The sequence below is a fragment of the Oryx dammah genome, unplaced genomic scaffold (genome assembly GCF_014754425.2).
Source record: "Oryx dammah isolate SB20612 unplaced genomic scaffold, SCBI_Odam_1.1 HiC_scaffold_25, whole genome shotgun sequence".
NCBI classification, from domain to species: Eukaryota; Metazoa; Chordata; class Mammalia; order Artiodactyla; family Bovidae; genus Oryx; species Oryx dammah.
Window position 1 is genome coordinate 18,771,903 of NW_024070209.1, and position 23,515 is coordinate 18,795,417.

The window sequence follows — 23,515 nt, forward strand, 5'->3', positions numbered from 1 at the left end:
ATCAGACCTGTGATTACCAGAGGTGGAGGGTGAGGGGAGAGGGGACTGGAGGAAAGTGGTCAAAAGGTATAACCTTCCAGGTGTGAGATAAAAACACTAGAGCTGGAATGCACAACACAGTGATTCTACTTAACACTGTCACAGGATATATGAGAGTGAATCCTGGCGACAATGAAAACCTCTTCTCTTTTCTTTCCTTTTACTGTATCTATATGAGAAGATAGATGCTAGCTAATCTTATTATGGTAATCATTTCACCACATACGTGAATCAAACCTTCATGCTATATACCTTAGCCTTACACAGCAACATATGGCATTTATTTCTCAATAAAAGAAAAAAAATGATTTTTTTTAAAAGTGGGGATGAGGTACAAGATCTAAAGAAAAAAGAGTACAGAAAGAAAAAATAAAGTTTTGGTCAGATTAAGTTTTCAGAAATCACTCCATCTCACAGTCCTTAAGGAGAGAAACAATATCAGAGACACCTTCATGCCCACAAAGCACAAGGCCATCCTCTGCACGCAGAGGGCACCCGATGGACCGTCACTGGCTTCAGCTGCGGAATTTTCAGCGATTACCAGTGAAACACTTCCAGATTTTATTTTTTATGAAACCAAGAATCACACCTTAGTCAAAAGTATTTGGAATCAGAAAATTTTTCAACAGTCTTCTTGGATAGAAAAATGTTGGACTAGAAATCAGAGATGGGGCTCCTGCCCAGCTTTGCCACCAACTGTGTGACATGACAGCAGTCCCTGAGCCTATAAAGGCCGGTGTCCCCATCTGTGAAACAGAGGGTTAAGGATGTCACTTTTAAAGGTCTTATTTGCAACTTCCAAGAAGATACATGACTTTTTCAGAAGGCCAGTCACAGCCACGCAGCTGCACATACGCAGGCACGCCCAACAGTACGAGAGCAGAGGGTCACATGAGCCGTGGTGCAAGCACTCGCAGTGACAGAGCTGCCCAGCCAGGTGACACACCCAGAACCACCCGCCCCAGTGGCTCCCTCGGTCTTCTGCAGACATGAGTACATTTTGGAGATAAAGACTAGGTCTTTAGGTTCTCGATTCCCATGATATGCCCCGCGCCTGTGTCACGGCAAGCATTTATAAACGTCTGCTAAGCCGAAGATGTAACACCTAAGACCAGTCCTAGAGCCTCTGATAACCATAGCAGGGGGCCTCTTGATCTCTAGCAGGAGAGAAACTTTTTTTTTAAACAAGTTAAAAGGCAAAAGTAATCTAAGGGTGAATAGAAGAAAGAAGATATGACAAAATATAAGGTTATTTGTCAAAGGAGTGAACAGTGGAATTCCGGCAAAGTCCACTGAAGAGCCTGAGAGGTCAACATGAGATCAGTAAGATAAAGTCATCCTGTTGACATGGTTTGTAAAACAGTGGAGTGACTAAGAAATCTAAAATCCCTCAGATAATGAAAGAATAGCAAGTAAAAGAAGACTAATGAACAAGAATGGAGAGACTACTGGCAAGACAAGAAGGAACAGGGTAAGAGCCCCCACAGAGAGCACAACAGATTCTGCTTTACAGCTGCCCAATAAATTCCAAAAACAATACACCCTCTTGGAAGGCAAAATGAATTTTGAAAAAGATAAAACCTCAGAGGCAGATTAAATTTACTTTTGAGTAAAACATCACCTCATTTAGGAACACTGCATTTATATGCTTAACAGCAGATGCGGCGTTATTAGGTACTTATGGTACTTAACTGGGCCGGTGAGAAGACTTTCTCTGTGCTTAAATTTTAGAAGTAGGAAGAGGGAGGAGGAGAGAGATGGAAGGGAGGAAGAGGGAAGAAGAGAGGCATTTCTCTGTTGAACATTTCTCAGATGAAAGTGCAAGGGCCATGTCAAAGTCTGACAAAAGTCTCAAGGTTACAAATGTTTGGTGAAACAAAGGACATTCAATAAAGGGCTGTTACAATTTAATTAAAATAAACAATAGCAGTGTTAAGTATGTCAAAAATGCCTCCATGTAATCCACCATTTCTAGATTGGAAGAACCCAAACTTTCAAATTCAAAGTGAAGAGCTGGTGAAGGTTCTGTGAGTCTAAAATTATTTTGTAATTGATCCACCACATCTTAATGAAGGTGTTAATAGCTCTGTAAAATGCCCTTCTCAGAATGGAAATTTTGATGGGAACCCATTTATAAGCAGGAAAATGATTAAGCGCTACAGTATTCACTTTATTGTTCCCCTTACCGCTGACAAAGTGCCAAAGTAACAAGGCAAGGACAGGAGAAGGGGTTTACCAGTTCAGGGCCTGGGTCACACGGTTTATACTGAGAATGCTCACGACTGCCTCATGACTGCTTCCTTCCTTGGCATGAGTATGTACTAAAGTTTCAGAGTCAGTCATTCTCTGGAAATTTTTCTCAGACGAAAACAGGAGCAACAAAGTGTAAACAAGATATAGAAGATAAAAAAAAATCTATAAAAATCTGAAAGACAAAGAAATGAGCCAAGCCCTCCAGGCCCATCCGTATCACCCTGCACAGCTCAGAACTGAAGAACCCAGAGCCACAGGTCTCCCACCTCTGTACAGTCGGTACATCGGCACTCCACTGCACACTCATTCTGTGAGCCAAGTCCTCTGCTAAGCTTTCGTTTACCCATTTAAGAAATGGCAGCAATATGGCTCAATGGTAAAGAATCCATCTGTAATGCTAGAGACATGGGTTTGATCCCTGGGTCTGAGAAGATCCCCTGAAAGAGGAAACAGTAACCCACTCCAGTATTCTTGCCTGGAGAATCCCATGGACAGAGGAGCCTAGCGGGCTTCAGTCCACGGAGTCACTAAAGAGTCTCACATGACTAAGCACAACACAGCCCAGCAATAACATCTGCTTTATAGGGTTGTTGTGAGGATTAAATAAAATAGTCCATGGGAAGCACTTAGCAAACATAAATGTTCAAAAAATGTTTGGGCTGTATTCCCCTTTAAAGGCTAGAACAATTTAGAGGGGAAAAAAAAAAAAAAACTGCTAGAAAAACATATGGGAAAAACTCCCAAAGAGAAAAATAATCATACATTTCTACTTTCTTTCTACTTTTCTCCCAAACAGTAAACAAGAGTATTTCAAGTTCTCCTCGTATAAATAAAATAGCAACAGAAATAACCACCCTGATTATAGTCTCCAGCTTAAAGAGGACTGAAGACAACACAAAGAAAAGATACTACTGTCTGAGAGTGAATCAGCCAGAAAACTTGAACAGAAAACAAGTAACACTTTTAGGTAATTCAAGGTCTTTCTGAACAATAAAAACAGCTAGATACCACCACATACACTGAAAAGCAACACGGAATCAGATAGAGCACTGTGGTCTGTTAACTCTTTTCCAGAGTCTTAAATCAGCTCATTCTCTGCACAGTATATCACCAGCTTAACTCATTTCACAGAAAGCAGGATCCAAGACAGTGAAAAACCAAACTAACCCAGAGGTCAGGAAAGTCAGACTATTCCTGCTACCAAATTTTCTTAGCTTTTCTCTTAAGCTGACACCTCACGTGACACCCAGTGGCACAGACCTCTATCAGGAAAGCCTTAAAAATCTAAATATCAAAGCTCAATAACAGGAAAAAAGTTTGGGAGAAGCAATTAGGAAATGCTTTTCATCTATTTCTGACTCTTATTCTAATCCATGCTCTAACTCCATTAATATTCTCTATACTCAAAGTTCAGAAGAAAGTGAAATTCAAACATAATTACTGTTCTTTATAAATCACATCATTTGTAATAGCTTAAGTGATAAAGAACAGTAATTTTTCAGTTCGATTTCTCAAAATAATCAAAATACAAAAGATGAGAAAAGCATAGCATTGAAAGCAACAGTTAAATGTTAAAAAAAAAAAAAGTAAAAATATTCAAATGATTAGTAAGCTATTACCTAAGATGTAAAAATTGATCTTATTTTGACACTTCCTCAAATCAAATAATTTTAATGTGATTATAAATGTTATAAATGCAAACTCTACCCAAAAATAATTTTTTAAAGATCCAAGTTAGAAAATGAGTTACACCAAAGCAGATAAATATTTAAATAGATCTTAAATATTGAACTACTATTTTATAAATTCACTCTCAAAGCAGAGAGATGGGATATGAATAGGAGTAAATGGACTAGCATCAATTTAATTGCTTGTATTTGAAGATCTTTTAAAATTTTTATTTAATTTAATCTTAATACGGTAATTAAGTATTGGCAAGCATTTTCAAAGCTACTGCTGCTGCTGCTAAGTCGCTTCAGTCTGTGCGACCCCAGAGACGGCAGCCCACCAGGCTCCCCCATCCCCGGGATTCTCCAAGCAAGAACTCTGGAGTGGGTTGCCATTTCCTTCTCCAATGCATGAAAGTGAAAAGTGCAACAAGTTGCTCAGTCGTGTCCGACTCTTTGCAACCCCATGGACTGCAGCCCACCAGGCTCCTCCGTCCATGGGATTTTCCAGGCAAGAGTACTGGAGCGGGGTGCCATTGCCTTCTCCGTTTCAAAGCTACTAAGCTAGAGTAAAATAATTAACTCTGGCAGATTTATGAACTCTTTTCTGATACTTCTGGATACTCTAAATATACAGTAAGTTCAGAGTTTCCCCGCATATTATGGCTTTTACTTGAATTTGTAACAATTTTACTTGAATTTGTTAACAATTATAAACCTCTCCAAGACATAAAGGGGTCAAGACCAGAATCCTGAGAAATACATGATCCAAAAGGATATATGCACCTCAGTGTTCACTGCAGCACTGTTTACAATAGCCAGGGCATGTAAGCAATGTACATGTCCAGTGACAGAGGAATGGATAAAGAAGACGTAGTCAATGGAATATTAGCCATTAAAAAGAATGAAATAATGCCATTTGCAACGACATGGATGGACCAAGAGTGTCATACTGACATTTAGAAATGACTTCATTCACATGCATTGGGGTGCATATATCCTTTTGGATCACATTTATATAAATGAACTTACTTACAAAACAAAAATCAGACTCACGAAACAAGCTTATGGTTGCCAGGGCAAAGGATGGGGGGACGGGACAGTTAGGGAGTATAAGATGGACATGTACACACTGCTATATTTTTAAAAATGGATAACCAACAAAGACCTATTGTATAGCTCAAGGAACTCTGCTCAATTTCCTATGGCAGCCTGGTTAAGGGGAACCTGGGGGAGAATGGAAACACGTATATGTACGGCTGAATCCCTTCACAGTTCACCTGAAACTATCACAACATTGCTTATTAATCAGCTACACTCCAATACAAAATAAAAAGTTTAAAATAAATAAAAACGAATAGACTCCTGATTTTTACTACAGTAACTGCTAAATCATGAAAGTTCACTATTACAGTCAGATACCAAAAAACCACTGCAGAAAACAAACAGTACATAATAGTAAGATAGCAAAAACTATCTCCAGATAACATTTCTCTAGGCAATAAAAGTGAAAGTCGCTTAGTTGTGTCCAATTCTTTGTGACCCCATAGGCTATACAGTCCATCGAATTCTCCAGGCAAGAATACTGGAATGGGTAGCAGTTCCCTTCTCCAGGGGATCTTCCCAACCCAGGGATCGAACCCAGGCCTCCCACATTGCAGGCAGATTCTTTACCAGCTGAGCCACCAGGTACCACCAAAATACAAATTTGTTCCATATCTAAAGTAATTTTTAATTCATAGGTGTGAATTATTAAAATAATAAACATGCATGACTAAGGTTCTCTCCACCCTATAATGACCTTCCATTTTATGCCTAATGCTAATTTTTAGGAATATTCTTTCCAATATATAAATGCAGAGAAGTACTATAAAATATCACCAACAAACTACTGTTGAAAATGTGTTAATATTTACATTCAAGTATGTGTACAGAGCTACTTTATCCTCTCAGCTACCACTACTTAGAAAAGGAGCAGAAACAACCCTTTCCCACCTTCTCTACTACTCTCTTTAAACTACCTTTTATCACTGTGTATAAATACAGTGTGCTCAATGAACTGTCAGTTTGGTTTTTGTTTTTTTATTTGTCCCCTAGTCTGGAGACAACTGGTTTACCTGCTGGCTCTCCTCATTTAGTTAATGGGAAACTGGGATCAACCCAGTCAATCTTAAAGGAAAATCAACCCTGAATATTCATTGGAAGGACTGATACTGAAGCTGAAGCGCCAATATTTTGGCCACCTGATGTGAAAAGCCGACTCACTGGAAAAGACCCTTTTGCTGGGAAAGATTGAGGGCAGGAGGAGAAGGGGACAACAGAGGATGAGATGGTCGGATGGCATCACCGACTCAATAGACATGAGTTTGAACAAGCTCTGAGAAACAGTGAAGGACAGGGAAGCCTGGTGTGCTGCAGTCCCTGGGGTCACAGAGTCAGACACAACTGAGCAACTGAACAACTGGAATCTGACACACACAGCACACAGGTCTGTTATTAGGTGGGGACCCATGGCAAGTGACTTGGGAGATGGACGGTATCACCATCTGTGGGCATAACTCAGGCTGCTGGAGGGGCCCTGAGAAAAGGAATAACTCAACAGTTCAGTTCAGTTCAGTTCAGTCGCTCAGTCCTGTCTGGCTCTTTGCGACCCCATGAATCGCAGCACACCAGGCCTCCCTGTCCATCACCAACTCCCGGAGTTCACTCAGACTCACGTCCATCGAGTCTGTGATGCCATCCAGCCATCTCATCCTCGGTCGTCCCCTTCTCCTCCTGCCCCCAATCCCTCCCAGCATCACAGTCTTTTCCAATGAGTCAACTCTTCGCATCAGGTGGCCAAAGTACTGGAGTTTCAGCTTTAGCATCATTCCTTCCAAAGAAATCCCAGGGCTGATCTCCTTCAGAATGGACTGGTTGGATCTCCTTGCAGTCCAAGGGACCCTCAAGAGTCTTCTCCAACACCACAGTTCAAAAGCATCAATTCTTCGGCGCTCAGCCTTCTTCACAGTCCAACTCTCACATCCATACATGACCACAGGAAAAACCATAGCCTTGACTAGACTGACCTTACTCGGCAAAGTAATGTCTCCACTTTTGAATATGCTATCTAGGTTGGTCATAACTTTTCTTCCAAGGAGTAAGCATCTTTTAATTTCATGGCTGCAGTCACCACACTCTGAGAATAAAATAGGGCTACGTTTTATAGTAAATTTTAGTCACAACACAGTGATCTTTTATCTACACAAACTCACTTAAAAGGGGCTTACTTTTTTCCTTCTCGTTTTTAATTTTATCAAATTTTAGTCTAAATCAGGGGTTGGCAAACTTTTCCATAAAGGGCTAGATAGTAGATATTTTGGGATTTGCAGTCCACACAGTCTCTGTCACAACTATTCAACTATCTACTTGTAACACCAAAGAAGTCATAGACCACGTATAAACGAAAGAACATAGATGTGTTCCAATAAAACTTTATTTATAAAACAGGCAGAGGGTTGATTTGGCCCTCAGCCAACAGTTTGCTTTGCCAATCCCTGGGCTAAATTATCTTAGCAAATGTAAAATTTTTAAATTCCAAATTAAAAAGGAACAACAACAGAAATACAGGTCCTTGTTATTTAAAGAGCATCAAATTCAAGTAGTTATGCCAGAACAATTCCTTCTAGGCTTTATTGCCTGTATAAACTAGAAAAACTTCAGAATAATAGTAGCTGTCTAAATAAAAATAAATTTCTCTTAAAGTCAGTTTTGGTCAAGATTAAATGAAAAACTAATACTGGGGCATTTTTGCATGTAAAAGAGAAATAAAATAGATTGACTGTTAGTCATAATACGAGCAAAGTGAGTCATACAGACAGATGGAGCAATGCATCTGTGAAAGAAAAATATACACAAAAAAGAGTATCTATCATCCAAGCCCCAGCTCCTCCTCATCCTTAAGCAGTTATCTCTCCAACACCAAAAGCAATAAACTACGGTAATATGATTCTTTTTACAATGGACTCACCGATTACCAATATCTCAGAAGCTTTCAGAATAAATTCCTTTGGGATAGACTGAAGCAATTATATTGGGTTGGTCAAAGAGCTTGTCTTACAGAAAACCCTGAATGAACTCTTTGGACAACCCAATACATTTTTGCTGGTGGTGACAGCAATACACTAGAACTCTCAACAGTTCAGTGCAACATGAACAACAGAAAAGATACTGCATACACTCCCATCTTCTCAGGCCTAGGCTTCGAATAAGAAACTTTACACAGGACTTGTAATTGACAAACACCGGATTCCGAAGGAGAAGAACATCCATTCTAGGCAGGGAAACACTAATGTCTTTACAACGTGAGATAACTCCAGATGACAACCACCACTAAATTACTTTAACCTCTTAAATTACTAATGTAGAGACAGCTGGTGTACTTCAACCTGCTCTTGTACTCCTGTAAACAGCCACTGAAATTCAACGACCTGTGAACCTACTTGATATAAGCAGAAGACTGGCCCCTCAAAAATCCCTGGCAGAGCAATAATTCAAAGCACACACCCAAATCCTCTGAGATTCCATCCTCTCTACTGCGAAGTTTCAATTTAACAGATGTGTATTAAGTGACAAATTAGGTGCAGTGCTGGGGAAACAATGTGAGTGAGTCTTCGCAAAGACTGCACTCCTTCCTAAGGAAAGACTTAAGCAACTGATCACCACAAAGTATGGTACCAGGACAGCAGATGTGTACCCTCAGCTCAAATGTGACACAACAGGCAACTCACAAAAGAATATAAACAGTCAATAAATCAAACCATTACCTGCCTACTGGATCAGTATATATGAGAAGAATAATAACCATCATACGTTGGGGGTTTGGGGAAATGGCCACTCAACTTACGCTGTTACTGGGTAACATTTATGTAGGACACTTTGAAAAGATGGTTGCTTAAAACGGTATTTTTGACCTAAAAATTCCACTGCTTTTGGTGAATGGGGAGACTATAGTTTCTATAGTCAAAAGAAATATATAAGGAATAAATTCACCTTTAGGAAAAACAGTGAGTTCAGTCTGATAAGATAAATTCTTGATGCCCACAAGATATTCAGGGGAAAATGTCTAGGAAACAGTTTGACATATAACAACTAGCATTTACTCAGGATATATGCTACTCTTATACATATCATAATTTCACTTAATCCCTCCAAAATTCAAAGGGTTATGTACCCAGGGGCAGGATCAGGATTCAAACAGAGCTCTTAACCCAAAGTTCTTAATCAATATGCTATTCAGCCTCAATGTGTTTGGCACCTGGCAGAAAGATCCAAGGAAAAAACACAGATTTGCAAAAAAAAAAAAAAAAAAATTACATATATATATTTTTACTATTTATTCATCAGAAATTTATTGAGGACCTTGTGGGACCTAGGGATATGTTAGATAAAGTTACATTTTCTATCCACAGGGAACCATAACAGAGACAGACATGAAAACAAAAAATTACAATATGGCATCACAGTACTAACAGCAACAGTTAAAGAGGAATAATACTAACCCCAGAAGGAGAGGATTGTCAATTTTGCATTGGAGGAAGAGTCATCAAGAAAAGGTCTAAGAAAGGAAAATAATGCCTGACCATGATTTTGAATAATGAGTTTTAAAAAAGAGAGAAGAAAAGAAATCTCCCAAGAGGACAGTGGAAGCAGGAAAGGAAGGAAGGTCACTCCAGAAAAAGGCAGTGGCATAAATGGTCACGCCACAGCCCAACACAACACAGTCAGTTCAAAGAAATGTACACGCACCACCAAACCCATTAACAGCGCCCTTCAACCATTCCAATCTCTACTCCCAACTCCTGTTTTTCTAGATGTTGAACAGGATAAAGGAAATAAAGTCTCTGAATCTATTAATCGACACTCTAGAATTGATGCTTTTGAACTGAGGTGTTGGAGAAGACTCTTAAGAGTCCCTTGGACAGCAAGAAGATCAAACCAGTCCATCCTAAAGGAAATCCACCCTGAATATTCATTGGAAGAAATGATGCTGAAGCTTAAGCTCCAATACTTTGACCTCCTGATGCAAAGAACTGACTCACTGGAAAAGACCCTGATGCTGGGAAAGATTGAAGGCAAGAGGAGAAGGGGACAACAAAGGATGAGATGGTTGGATGGCATCACCAACTCGATGGACATGAGTTTGAGCAAGCTTCGGGAGTTGGTGATGGACAGAGAAGGCTGGTGTGCTGCAGTCCATAAGGTTGCAGAGTTGGACATGACTGAGCGACTGAACTGACTCTATTAAGTCTCATTAGCCAAGAAGAAGATGTACTCTTCCACCATCACCTCCAAACAGACAGCTGAAGAGGGAAAGGACAGCCTGCCCAGGCCACCAGAAGGAGCAAGTGACAAAGTGACTATCATATTGGAAACAGCTCCCCATAGCACTGCTGGCAACTGCCTCAACCAAGCTTTTCCTTTTCTTGATGGAATCTGTTACTACCTGAAGTTACAATGTCTAGTCACACTTTTCTTTGTTTAGTGCCTGTCTCCCTTGTTAGAATATAATCTCCAAGAGGCCAGAGGCCTTATCTGTTTTATTCACCACTGTATCTTCAACAGTGCCTGGCACAAGAAAGATACTCTGCAAATGTTTACTGAATGAATAGTTTTATCTTATCCAACATGTAACAGATTAACTTTAAAAACTAAATCAACATTTCACTTCCAGAAGATACTCAGAAATTTATTTAATATTTATGAATAGCATCTCTAGGCCCACTAATTTGGGGCTGGTGCACTGGGATGACCCAAAGGGATGGTACGGGGAGGGAGGTGAGAGGGGGGGTTCAGGATGGGGAACATGTGTTCACCCATGGCGGATTCATGTTGATGTATGGCAAAACCAATACAACATTGTAACCAGCCTCCAATTAAAATAAACAAATTTATATTTAAAAAAATGAAAACCTAAACTCTGCTCTATTCACACTCATATTTTATTACAGTCTGTCTGTACCAAAAGTTGGCAATTATGGAAAAAGTACTACAAATTGATGCTCTGTTTCAATGAAACGTGCTTAAGGGAAAAATGGCAGGAAACTATTGCACACTTGAAGAAATCCAAGTCTTTGATAGATATAAAACATATCTAAGGTAAAAAGAAAAAAAGTGACCAACATTATTAGAAAACAAGTAATGCTCTCTACAAAAGGGTCACCAATCCTTGGTGAGTAAGTCGGTAAAGAATCCATCTACATTGTCAGAGACTACCTGCAGTGCAAGAGACACAGGCTCAATCCCTGGATCAGGAAGATCCCCTAGAGAAGGAAATGACAATCCACTCCAGAGAAATATAACTTGCTAGGGAAATCCCATAGACAGAGGAGCCTAGTGGGCTACAGTCCATGGGGTCACAAAAGAGCTGGACACGAATGAGCAACTAAACCACCAAATGAGATAGCCAATCCACAAAGATCAGGCCTTGCCAAAACTGCATGTTATATAAAAGGCCTGGAAAGGCAGTTTCTTGGAATCTGTTTCGCCACTGGCCATTTCACTTTAAAGTTCCTTTGAGCCACCGATCACTATTTTCAGAATCCTTGATAGGTCTCAGGCCCCTCCATTCCTCCAAATGGAATGGCTTTTTGCCCTCCTTTCAAGCTTCATAATGATGGCGGGAACTAGTGTTGCAAGCTTAGTGATGCCATTATTAGCCTAATTAAAGGTTCTGACACAAACAGCAGATCAGGACTCAAGAAGCAACTTCACATGTCCAAATATTTTGGGTTAAAAAAACATTTACTGTTCCTATGAATCTATTTCAAGGCTAATAAAGGTTCAAATAAGACCTAAACGTTGCCTTGTCAAATCCATTTCTCAGCATAAATACCATGTAAAATCACACAATGAATCTACTCAAACCCTTTTTAAATGGGAGTTTGAAAAAGAAGCATTTAAACTACTCTAGGGATATATTTATTTTCCTTGCCTAAGTGTTAACACAAATAAATGGAGGAATTACATGCAATCCCTAAAAGTAGATAGGCAGAAATTACCAACCGTGCTATGACTTTTTAACTAAGCATTTTATTTAATCACACCTGCATAAAAGGACAATTTCAAGGGTACAATTTTTTAAAAAATTTGAGATACAAAATACTGTTCCTAACTAAAGCAAACTTTATCCAGGGCTGTATACTCAAACAAATGTTTTGGCTTGGGGAATGTCTGGGTGGGGATTTTTTTGTTTGGTGGGTGCTGTTTTCTTCAGAGTTGTCACTGCTGCTGCTGCTGCTAAGTCACTTCAGTCATGTCCGACTCTGTTCGACCCCAGAGACGGCAGCCCACCAGGCTCCACCATCCTTGGGATTCTCCAGGCAAGAACACTGGAGTGGGTTGCCATTTCCTTCTCCAATGCATGAAAGTGAAAAGTGAAAGTGAAGTCGCTCAGTCGTGTCCAACTCCTAGTGACCCCATGGACTACAGCCCACCAGGCTCCTCCATCCATGGGATTTTCCAGGCAAGAGTACTGGAGTGGGGTGTCATTGCTAGAAGTCACTAAACACTTTAACCAATACCACCATTTCTAAATAGTATTTTGTTCCACATATCTGGCAACTTTTGCAAAGTCTGTTTATAAACTATGTCTTTTCAGTGTGCATATACTGAAAAGACAGCATAATGAATGGACTAAGTAGTAAGATTCTTTCTGGTTTGTATTAACTCTCATTGGTAGTTCCACACCCCAGAACTGCCATGCTCCCTTCCTGGATTCTATCAGAGTCTGATCAATGAGATCTATTTCTCTGATGAGCAGTCTTTAGAAAGAATAAATCAGACTTAGTCAAAGACAGAATTTTTATAACTGCAAGACATAGTTTGCAGTTTGATGTAATTTGCATTATCATGTTACCACTATCGTGAATTTAAAAGGTACAATTCATTTAGAAAATGAATCCCTTTGCCCAACCATTCAAGTTTAAAACAAAACCAACACTTCTTCACATACAAACATAAATGTGGCAAGATACAGGGTCTCAACTTATCAAAGAAAAATGAAATGCCCATAAGACCAACAGGAAGTGTATCTCAAATACTTAATAGGTAACGTTTATAATGAAGTTTAATCAAGTGAAATTAACAGCATCACTTATGAAAAGTGAAAAGCAGAAAACAAAAAGCTTCGTACCAAAAGTCAAAGATTCAAATATCCTCGAGTTGTTTTCACCAGTCAGTAACAGTCTAGTCTGCCAAATACTAGGCCAAACAGGTAATGTCGTGGAACTGCCTGTAACATCCTCTCATTCCAACTTCACTCATAAGTCAGGAGAAAACGATTTAAAGGTCAACCTCTGCTTTTAGGCTCCGTATAGTTCAACTACCTCTAAAAGCACCCCATTTCTTACTATATAACTCACAAGGGTTAAGCAAAAACAAGAGAGCAGTATCATTCAGTTGCCCACCAGCCAAATATAAATAGCCTCTATTAACATTGTGAGGTATTGAAATGGTCACCTGCTAAAGCTTTTCCTCCTAACATTCTCTTTTATTCTCCCTCTCTTCCTTCTCTTTACCTCCCTCCTAAACATTTCAGCACTGAGTTATCCAGATAACCATCAAACCCTCACCACAAGAAAACACCTCTCGGAAGGAGCAGAGTACACTGGCAGTCTTGAACGCAATCCTTCAGCTCTCTGGTGAAGACCCCGCGCACGCCCTGCTCCTGCACACGTGGGTCCTGGCCTCACGGAAGCCACTGGCCTCACGGAAGCCGCTTCCAGCGTGTTCGCATCACCCCCACACCACCACTTACTGTGCCGGGCATGTGGCCTCTCTCGTTCTTCCCGTTCTGAGAGCTGCCGTTCTTGAGTTTCTTTTTCTTTTTGGCTGTTTCTTTGTGCTCTTTCTGTTTGTTTTGCACTTCGATGAGAACAGAAATAAAGCTGTTCTTCACTTCTTTCTCAAACTCCAGTTCGTCTCGCAGGGCCAGCTGCTGCACCAGCTCTTCGGAGTACTCCTTGATGGCCGTCTCGATTTCCTCCAGCAGCTCATTTAACTCAGATACCGACAGCCTTTTCACCCCTGTGACCGAAAAGCAAAGCTGAGCAGACATGAAGACCAAAATGTTTCAAGGCAGCACAGTAAAATGTTTCTCACCAAAGAGCAAAAACATCGTATTCTGAGCAATTAAATGGTTTGTGATTGTCTCAGACTCCTCAGACTCCTGGTGAGCAGGTCTGAGTAGAGGTAGGTGGGCAAAGTTACTTCTCAAGTGGCTGAGAAGAAACATATAACAAAATTTTTTACTCATCTAAAATCAATGGTTCCATGAACAGTACTTCAGTCAAGACTTAATAAGCTTGTGCAAGGAAAAGAACACGAAAGCAGAGAGAGAGTACAGGAAATCACTGTACTGAAAAGAAATCACAGGCCACTGAGCAGGGTTCTGGGGCACTTCTGAAGAGAGGCCAAGTTCATTTGAAAGAAGTAACCTAAATACATACTTAAACACACATGCTCCAGTGTGTGTATTTTACTGAAAATTGGGAAGATGAAGGGCAGACGATTCCCTGAAGACCCTTTACAGGTTTTTCTCAGCACTTCCCTTTATTCTCAGGAAATACTACAGAAATAGGACATTGTGGAAGCCCTACCCCCCCAGCACCTCAGAATATGACTGAATTTGGAGACTGCATTTTCAAAGAGATAATGAAGTTAAAATTAAGCCATTAGGGTGGGCCCTAATCCAATGTGACTGATGCCCTTAAAAATGAGAAGATGAGGACACAGATATACCACAGGAAAGTCCATGTGAGGACAGAGGAAGAGGCCTCAGAAGAAATCAGACCTGCTAATACCTCAGTCTCAGACTTCTAGCCTCCAGAACTAGCAAGAAGCAAATTTCTGTGGTTTAAGCCACCCAGCCTGCGGTATTTTGCTACAGCAGCCCAAGCAGACAAATACAGGATTCAAAGGTAAATATGACACAGTCCCCAAGCAAAGATAAACAAATGCCCTGAGTACCACCGGCGGGGAGTGAGGAGAGGAAAAGTACACAACCCAGCCTGTGAGAACCAGACGCTCCTGAAGGTGGTCCCACTCTATGGCTGAGGTACACAGAAGCACAGGCAGCACTAACTTAAGTAAGGCTTCTTACTCTCTTCATAACTGCTTGTGCTAGACCTCTTAAGAGTCTGAAGTTCCTGGGAAAGCACTGAAAGCCGATCTGACTGGGTAGGCGTTTCATCGTCTTCTGGGTCTGGTGATTCCTGCATCATTTCTTCAATTTCTTCAATCACCTTCCAAAACATACAAACCACTGTTAGTCAAACACACATAGGTAAAACGGTCCATCTGTAACACAAGGCTCAACTACAGCAACCAGAGTAGAAGTCCCCTAATTCTATATTAACCAGCAGTGTGCAGGAGTCGGTTGTCTGAATAATCAAAGGTTTGTAAGAGTACACCAGGTTTATTAAAAAAAAAAAAAAAATTACAATATACTAAACACAAAAGTAAAGAGCACATGATTTAAGACACTCATCACATATCAGTTGGCCCTATCAGATCTTGTAATCTCTGAGTTGCTGCTAAAAATACATGCATAGGACTTCCCCGGTGGTTCTGTGGTTAAGAATCCACCTGCCAATGCAGGAGACATGTGTTCAATCCCTGGTCTGGGAAGATCCCACATGATGAGGGGTAACAAAGCCCACGCACCACCACTACTGAGCCTGAACTCCAGAGTCCGATCCACAACGAGAAGTCAACACACTGAGAAGCCCGAGTGCCACAGCTTGAGAGGAACCCCCACTCGCCACAGCTAGAGAAGGTCAGCACACAGCAATGAAGGCCCAGAGCAGCCATGAATAAATAAGTATTAAACACACACACACACACATACACCATCTACTTGAGACATCCCAGAAGGGGATCACAGTTACAGTTAAAAGAAAGCAAGTGACAGAGAATTTACCGTATGCCACATCCAAGTACTCAATCTAAAGCTATTTAATAAAATTGACATAAAATTTATAAAATACAACAGTGTAAAAACCTTTACACATAAAGCAAGAAATTCTTGCTTTGGCAGGAAAGTTTTCCTTTAACAACAGAAAAAAATTTTCATATATTAATTCAAGGGAAGATAAAGGGATATTTAGGGACTTCTGTGATGGTCTAGTGGTTAGGACTCCACGCTTCCACTGCAAGGGTCAAGGGTTCGATCCCTGGTGGAGGAGCTAAGATCCTGCATGCCATGTGGCCAAAACAAAAGTTTGCCATTAAAAAAACAAACTAACAAACTTATGGTTACCAAGGAGAAGGGGAGGTAGGATGAATTAATAGTATGGAATTAACAGATGCATACTATCATATATACAAACAAGATAAAGATTCACTGTATAGCATGGGGAACTATATTCAATATATTATTATATACACTATAACAGGTTATAACAAATCTAAACAATAAAGATATATACATACATTATGTATAAACAAATTACTTTGCTGTGTATCTGAAACTAGCACAATATTGTAAATCAACTAGACTTCAATAAAAATAACTTTAAAAAATAGAACCTGAGTTTAAAAAAAAAAAAAACTATTAGGGAAAAAATACAATATGAAGCAAGTTTAACCCTTTTAGCACCAAGGAAAAATAGAAGCAAACCTGAAGGAGTGGGGATTACACTAATTTAGTAAGAAGAGTCTCCAAAATAGGCATTTTTAGACACAAAAACAAGACACTGAAAGAGGCAAAGAATCTGTTTCTGTCAGTCAAAAGCAGGGACAGCTTGGTTTCAGGCACAGAACCGAGAAGGCGACGAACTCTCAGGGTCACACCTCTGCCCAGGGTATCAGGGTCTTCCTGCACTCGGTCATCTAACTTACTATCCTGCTTTTTAAGCACTCTCTTCAAGCCTAGGATGATCCAACCACAAATATGATGGAGCTTCAAGATGACACATTTTTAACATACCGCTCCCAATCTTGTCATCATACATCTCTTTACTGACCTCATCTTTCCAACCTAACTGAACTCACAGTTTCAGTAGCCGTGGAACATGATTTCAGGAAGTTCGTGTACTACAGTTTGACAATACAGCAGAAGTGGGAAGAGTATTCAGAAAATGAGAAAGATGATTCAACAGGTTTTAAATGAATACAAGGTTGACATTATTAGAGCATTCCACAGGAATAATGCTCACTTCTTTCCTGGGTATACAATAAGGACTTCTAGTAAGTGCTAATGACTTCTCCATAGGTTTTAAAGAAACTAAGTAACTTCTGCACAGATATAGTTTTTCCATGTCTGCTCAAATCTAAAGAAAGAGGAAAAATTATAGTATTTTTTCTGATTCCAGTGGAAGCAACAGCCTTCTTTTAAAGTAACCTGCTATACCGTTTTAACAATGCTTATCTTGGAAAACTACATATATTGAAAGATGTTCCCAACTAACATAATCCATCTGCTTTGGATTACACACCAAGAAACAGTTTTGCAGCCGAGGTTCCCTTTCCTTGATGGAGGGGACCCTCCTTTGTACCTGGTCTGCAGTGAAGAGCGGCTCGTCGTTGACGCAGGAGACAATGATTGAATGCATATCCAGCTGTTCTCTCAGCTCCTCATCATCTGAGGTATCAAAGAGCAAGCTGTCACTCATCTAAAGACAAAAACGAGCCACTGTCAAAAGCAGGGCCTTCTGATCACAACAAAGTCAAAGTGTCTGGGTCCAGAGGGCTGCCGAGGGAGCATCTGCTGAGAGGTTCAAAAGGCAGAGCTCGTTACAGTTACTCTGTACCAGGCAATATGTGAGGCACGGTGCACAGCCATCTCGGACAGAAAGGAGAGGAATGCAGAATAAACATGAAGCTGCTAGGGGGCTGCACACATTCCCTTTTGCCCAAACGGACACATATTTCGCTGTTTATTTCATGGGGAAGAGGGTCCAGGAAGTATGAAAATATCTGGTATTCTACAGTGATTTGTAGGGAATTACAGCAAACAGGGGTGGGGGGCAGACAGGGTTAGCAGCAAATGTTATTTAATTAATGATCTAATAGGACGATCGGTGTGTGTCACAATTCCACAGAAAACAGTGTGTTACTTGCAGACTAACTTCTAATACAGTGAGAGATAAGCAATCAAATTCTTGGCAGAAGGGAACTGTCTACAAGGGTTATACTTAGCCCTTCCAGTAGAACTCTCTCTTCTTCCAAAAAAGTTTCTAGCTTCCAAAAATATTTTTAACTCTAACTATCCTGGAGATTCTCCCTTTGCCTCACTACCATTTTTCTCCCCACTCTATGCCCCAGGACACTGAATCTTATGGACTACATCAAAGGATACCCTTGACTTTCGATTCCCTAGTGGCCTAACACACTAGCAGATACTAGCAGGAGCTGGAAAGTGGGGCAGGGGTCGGAGGAGAAGTCTGGGGATGTATTCTGCTGTCTGTCCCCACCAGACTCCAAAGGCTGCAGCACCTGTCGAGCTGATCTCGCCTGCATGGCCACTCTCCACAGGTCCTGGTAGCTTGTTCCCCTCCTGACCTCTCTTCATGCCTAAGGCTCATGCTAAAGGGCTGCTTGCTGTTGGTATCTCACCATGTCTAGCTCATACGGTGTCCTCTACCCTCCCACGCCAATATCAACAGTCCCTATAATAATGGCCTCGAGTTTACCAACTGTAAAGGCCAAACGTGGAAAACCCAGCAGCTTAAAATGGACAAGCGATCATCTATCTATCATGAATCCATCATGACATGACCATTCAGACGATGAATAAAACTGAAATTAGAACTCTATTTGTCAGAAGCAGTGGAAACTGAGTTCTCAGAGAACAGATGGGCAAGGAATGATGTGAGAAGCAACCGTGTATTTTTTATCTCATTATTTATTTTTGGCTACCCTGGGACTTCATGGCTGCACACGGGCTTTCTCTAGCTGCAACGAGCAGGGGCTACTCTCTAGTTGTGGTACGTGGGCTTCTCACTGCAGTGGCTTCTCCCGTTACAGAGCACAAGCTCTAGAGCGAGCGCCCCCATAGCTGCGGAGAATGGGCTCAGCTGGTCCACGGCGTGTGGAATCTTCCCAGACCAGGGATCAAACCTGTGGCCACGGCATTGGCAGGCAGATTCTTAACCAATGGACCACCAGGGAAGTCCACAGACATGTATTTCTAACAGATAGTAGATAATTTAAAAAGATGGTATTTTACTTGGGAAAATTTTATATATATATATATATATATATACACACACAAGTATATACATATGCATATATATATAATTGTATATATGTGTATATACATTAAAAATATTATATATATATATATATATATAGTTGAAGACACAATTGGATGGATGTAGGTCTCTACTACCTTGGTAGTTTCTCACAGCTCTCACATTTAATGGTGAACACACACCACAGAGTTAAAAAGAAAACCTGCAGGTGAGAACTACAAGGAATGAAAACACCAGTGTGCTGCCTCGCATCCCATTAGGCTGGGGGAGGAGCCACAGCAGCCCTCCGCTCTGTCCGCCACCACATACAGCAAGGCCACGCTGCCCTGCAGGGATGACCTCCTCATTGGCTTTCTCACTGAACCATCAGGCTGGGAAGTTCTCAAAGAATTTACCTCTCAGGTAACCTTTCTCAGAAAGCTACTCCAGAACGTGCTCCATTAAACCCAGGAGGAAAACCAAAAAGGAAGTAGACACTGGCTCTAACCCAAGGGAGAGGTGAAGGGGATTCTTGTAATGACAGTGAAGTAAAGATCCTAGGATGATGGCCATAGAGCTAAACTAGACAGTAACCAGTTCAGATTAGAACTGTTACTGCAGAAGGAATCGAGAAAAACATAGAAGAAAGGAAAGAGAGACTGATAGGTTGCCCAGTGTGTTTCATTTACTAAAGTGAGCTTTATGACTCTACTGAGGATGAATTAGTGAGCTAATGATAACCTAAATTAACCACAAAAAGGCAATTATTATGACCCGAAGGAAAAAAATTACAAGAGGAAACACCATCATAAAATGTACTTAAATGTGAACATTTAAATAGTCAATACAAATGAAGATGCAACGAAATGTTCTGACATAATTATACTGGGAAGATGAGGGAAAACCAAAGTTTTTGTGAGGGTTATGGGTGGAGGGAGGGATGACTCTGAGACTGCTAAACCCTCATCCTCCGGGTTCAGAGTCAATGGATAAAGTCTAAAGTTGAAGAATAAAATTAAGTAAAATGACAGGAGAATGTTATCTGCTAGAAGAAACAGTTGAAGTAGCTGAAAGTGGCTGCTACCGGTAAGTGGAAATCAAGGATGATAAGGTAATTGGGGAGAGACTGCTTTTTCATGTTAAGTTCTATAGCTTTAGTTTACTTTTTCAAACTAAGTTATCCTGTTAATAAGAAAGGAGAAAGGTCAAGAGAGCTGGCTCTTGATGAGAGAGGATGTTTAATTTCAAGATTGTAGAAGGAGAGATGAAATGGGCCACATAAGGATGTACGATGATGTACAGTAAACCTAAGAATTACATTCACTGATCCTAAAATTTCAACACTCCCCTCAAATCACGGTTCTGTGCTGTAACTTGAGGACCATAGTTCTGTCTTATTTTTTCCCCCTTAATAGACAATAGAAAGTTTTTTAATTAGTCCTAAAGAACACATTATTATCTTCTATTTCTACTCTTGAATATACAAAGATGCATTAAACAGAGTCCTTGTTTCTAAAGAAACACGCATGGTAGGAGGAAGAATATGGCTCAGGAGATATTCCAAAGGCAAAACAATTTAGAAGCATTCTATCACATAAGCAGGATCAAGAATGGCACTGGATTTAGAACAGGTTTGCAGCTACTGCCAAAACACATGAGTGATACCAATAAGCCATTAGAATAAATTTCCATGACAACAGAAATAATAATCCCAGACCATCTTTCCAGAGAGGGAGCCAAGGCCATTCCCCACAGAGATGGCATATGCTAAGGGCTGGAATCCCTTTCAGGCTTTGAAAACTAACCTTGGCTGTCATGGGTCTCATTCTTCACGCTCCCGTTAGGCATCAATGTGCCTTCTCTTTGCCAAGCATTCCCATCACTCCTGTCTGTGCCACGTTTAGATACAGAGCCATGGTTCTGTTTCCCTGTACGAAACAGAAGCTGCCTCAAGTGGAAAAAATGTGCCCCTGTAAGAATTTGGAACATACCAGTTGCCTTCCTCTAGAAAAGACCTATCACATTTAGAAGTGTCCCATCTTGAACATCAATTAAAAAAAAAAAATTTTAAACTGAAATCTAGGGAACTGTAGTTTCCTGTTTATCTCATCCTAATGCAAAAGAAATCTCTTTCCCCTTTGTCAAAAAAAAGTTCATACAGACTCTGTTTTACAGTTGAAATAATCTAAAGAATGGTTTCAAAAGATAAATTTTGCATAACTCAGTTATGGAAATAATACATACATAATAATAATACACAGTTGGCAACTTCCCAGGTTAAAAAAATTAATTATATGCTACCTAATAGAATAACATGGTTGCTTCCTACATAGTTCCTTGCTGTGCATTTTTCTTCAGGAAATTAATATGTCCTACTCATTCCAAGAACTAGACTTCTCATCTTAGTTGTATTCATCACCTGCGAATCATGTGAAGACAGACAGATGTTAAGACTTCCTTGGTGGTACAATGGTTAAGAATCCGATTGCCAATGCAGAAGACACAGGTTCGATCCTTGGTCCGGGAAGATCCGACATGCCATGAGGCAACTAAGCCCAAGCGCCCTCGGGCCTGTGCTCCACAACAAGAAAAGCCACTGCAACAAGAAGTCCTTGAGCTGCAACTAGAGAACAGTCCCCACTTGCTGCAACTAGAGAAAGCCCGCTGTCAGCAACAAAGACCCAGTGCAGACAAAAATTAATAAAATTAAATTTTAAAAAAGATACTCAGATATGAGATGATCATTTGTCCATTTTAACCTGCTGAGTTCTCCAGGTGAGCTTTTACAATGAGCATGAGTACTGAACTCCAGGTCACTACTAATATCTTTGCTTATGCCATTGCTCTGGTATTGAAAACAGTCAAAAGGCAGATAAAGGGAGTGACACCCCAAGAGGTCACCAAAGAACAATATTCAGTAAAACTGGATTAGAGTGTCCTGCTCATGTGACTAAAGTACTTCTCTTTGAAACTCTGAAAAGATATCCTCTACCATTTCTTATTATGTCAAACAAAGTACTCATTGCCTGGCTATTGTGGATGCAGCACTATGATAACAGCTTTAAAAACAGCTTTCTGTTAACAGCAGAAAACAGAGAGGGAGCCAAGTTTAAAAGTTTAAAAACTTTCCACCATGGTCTCTGACCCTATAGTATTACTGATGAGATTATTCATTTGTTCACTCAACAAACACTTGTCTTAGTTCTCACTATGTGCCAGACACCGTGATAGCTACTGAGAAGACACATACAAAGATATCTACCAGGAAGTTACAATCTAATGACAGATCCACAAACATAATTAAGAAACACCAATGATGATTTAAGACACAGATCAAGTGCTGTGAGGACCAGCACCCAAGAGACTTGGGGGCCAAACTCTGTGGGACATGTAAGTCCTTTACGATTTTCACACCCTGACAAGTGTGACCGATTCCCACAGAGAGGAGTGCATTTTCCTTCCTTGCTGGGATTTAGTCTGTGGCTGAATGACCATCTGTCAGAGATGCTGTAAACGGGGATTCCCCCCAAGTGAGAGGTTGGATTAAGTGTCCTTTAAAGTCCCTTCCAACTCTAAAATTATATAATTCCATGAGATCAGCAAAGGCTAAAACAGTAATAGGGAGCTTCAGAGAGGAAGGGAAACTTGAACTAAGCCCAGAATGATAGCTAAGATCCAAATAAACAGAAGACAGAGGATAAGATATTTTGCTTTATTCCTACCCCTAAATGTATGTCAGGTCAGCCTGCAAAACAGCTTAAGGAGATTAATAACTGGAACAAATAAATCCTGTATGTACTAGAATACAAAGAAATATAGTCAGAATCCTATATTTTACTAGAAATAGTAGGCGGCAAGCTTTTCTGAATCACACTTTTAAGAAAATCATTTCAGAAAACATTAACAGCACTATTTAAAATACAATCCTACTGCATTATACTCCCAGAAATTACACAAATACACTTAATGAAATATAGAGCATGCCAAAAGAGCTGGCATGAGTTCACACTGCTATTTGATGAAGAATTTAAATAGTCCGGCCCTGAAACTTCCATTTGGCCTCCTTTCTCGTCAGCGTTAAACCACACTGTGATTTTCCACTTAAAGCAATTCCCTTCCCTTTTCTGTCCCCTTTGCTATCCTTCCACCTGTACTCTTTACTCAAGGTGTCTTCACTTTACAATTCCAAGACATACATGCTGCTGCTGCTGCTAAGTCGCTTCAGTCGTGTCCAACTCTGTGCGACCCCATAGAGGGCACTCCACCAGGCTCTGCCGTCCCTGGGATTCTCCAGGCAAGAACACTGGAGTGGGTTGCCATTTCCTTCTCCAATGCATGAAAGTG

General features: G+C 40.4%; 1 protein-coding gene across 2 annotated transcripts in view; it reads right to left on the bottom strand.

Annotated features, from left to right (window-relative positions):
• Positions 1–23,515, bottom strand: part of FEZ2 (fasciculation and elongation protein zeta 2) — a 44,241-nt gene that overhangs the window by 15,125 nt on the left and 5,601 nt on the right. For both annotated transcript variants that reach the window (XM_040224628.1, XM_040224627.1), the window contains exons 3-5: positions 17,495–17,611; positions 15,100–15,241; positions 13,756–14,024 (exon numbers count right to left, since the gene is read on the bottom strand). In XM_040224628.1, the coding sequence (XP_040080562.1) occupies positions 13,756–14,024; positions 15,100–15,241; positions 17,495–17,611 (528 nt within the window). The remainder of the gene's footprint in view (positions 1–13,755; positions 14,025–15,099; positions 15,242–17,494; positions 17,612–23,515) is intronic.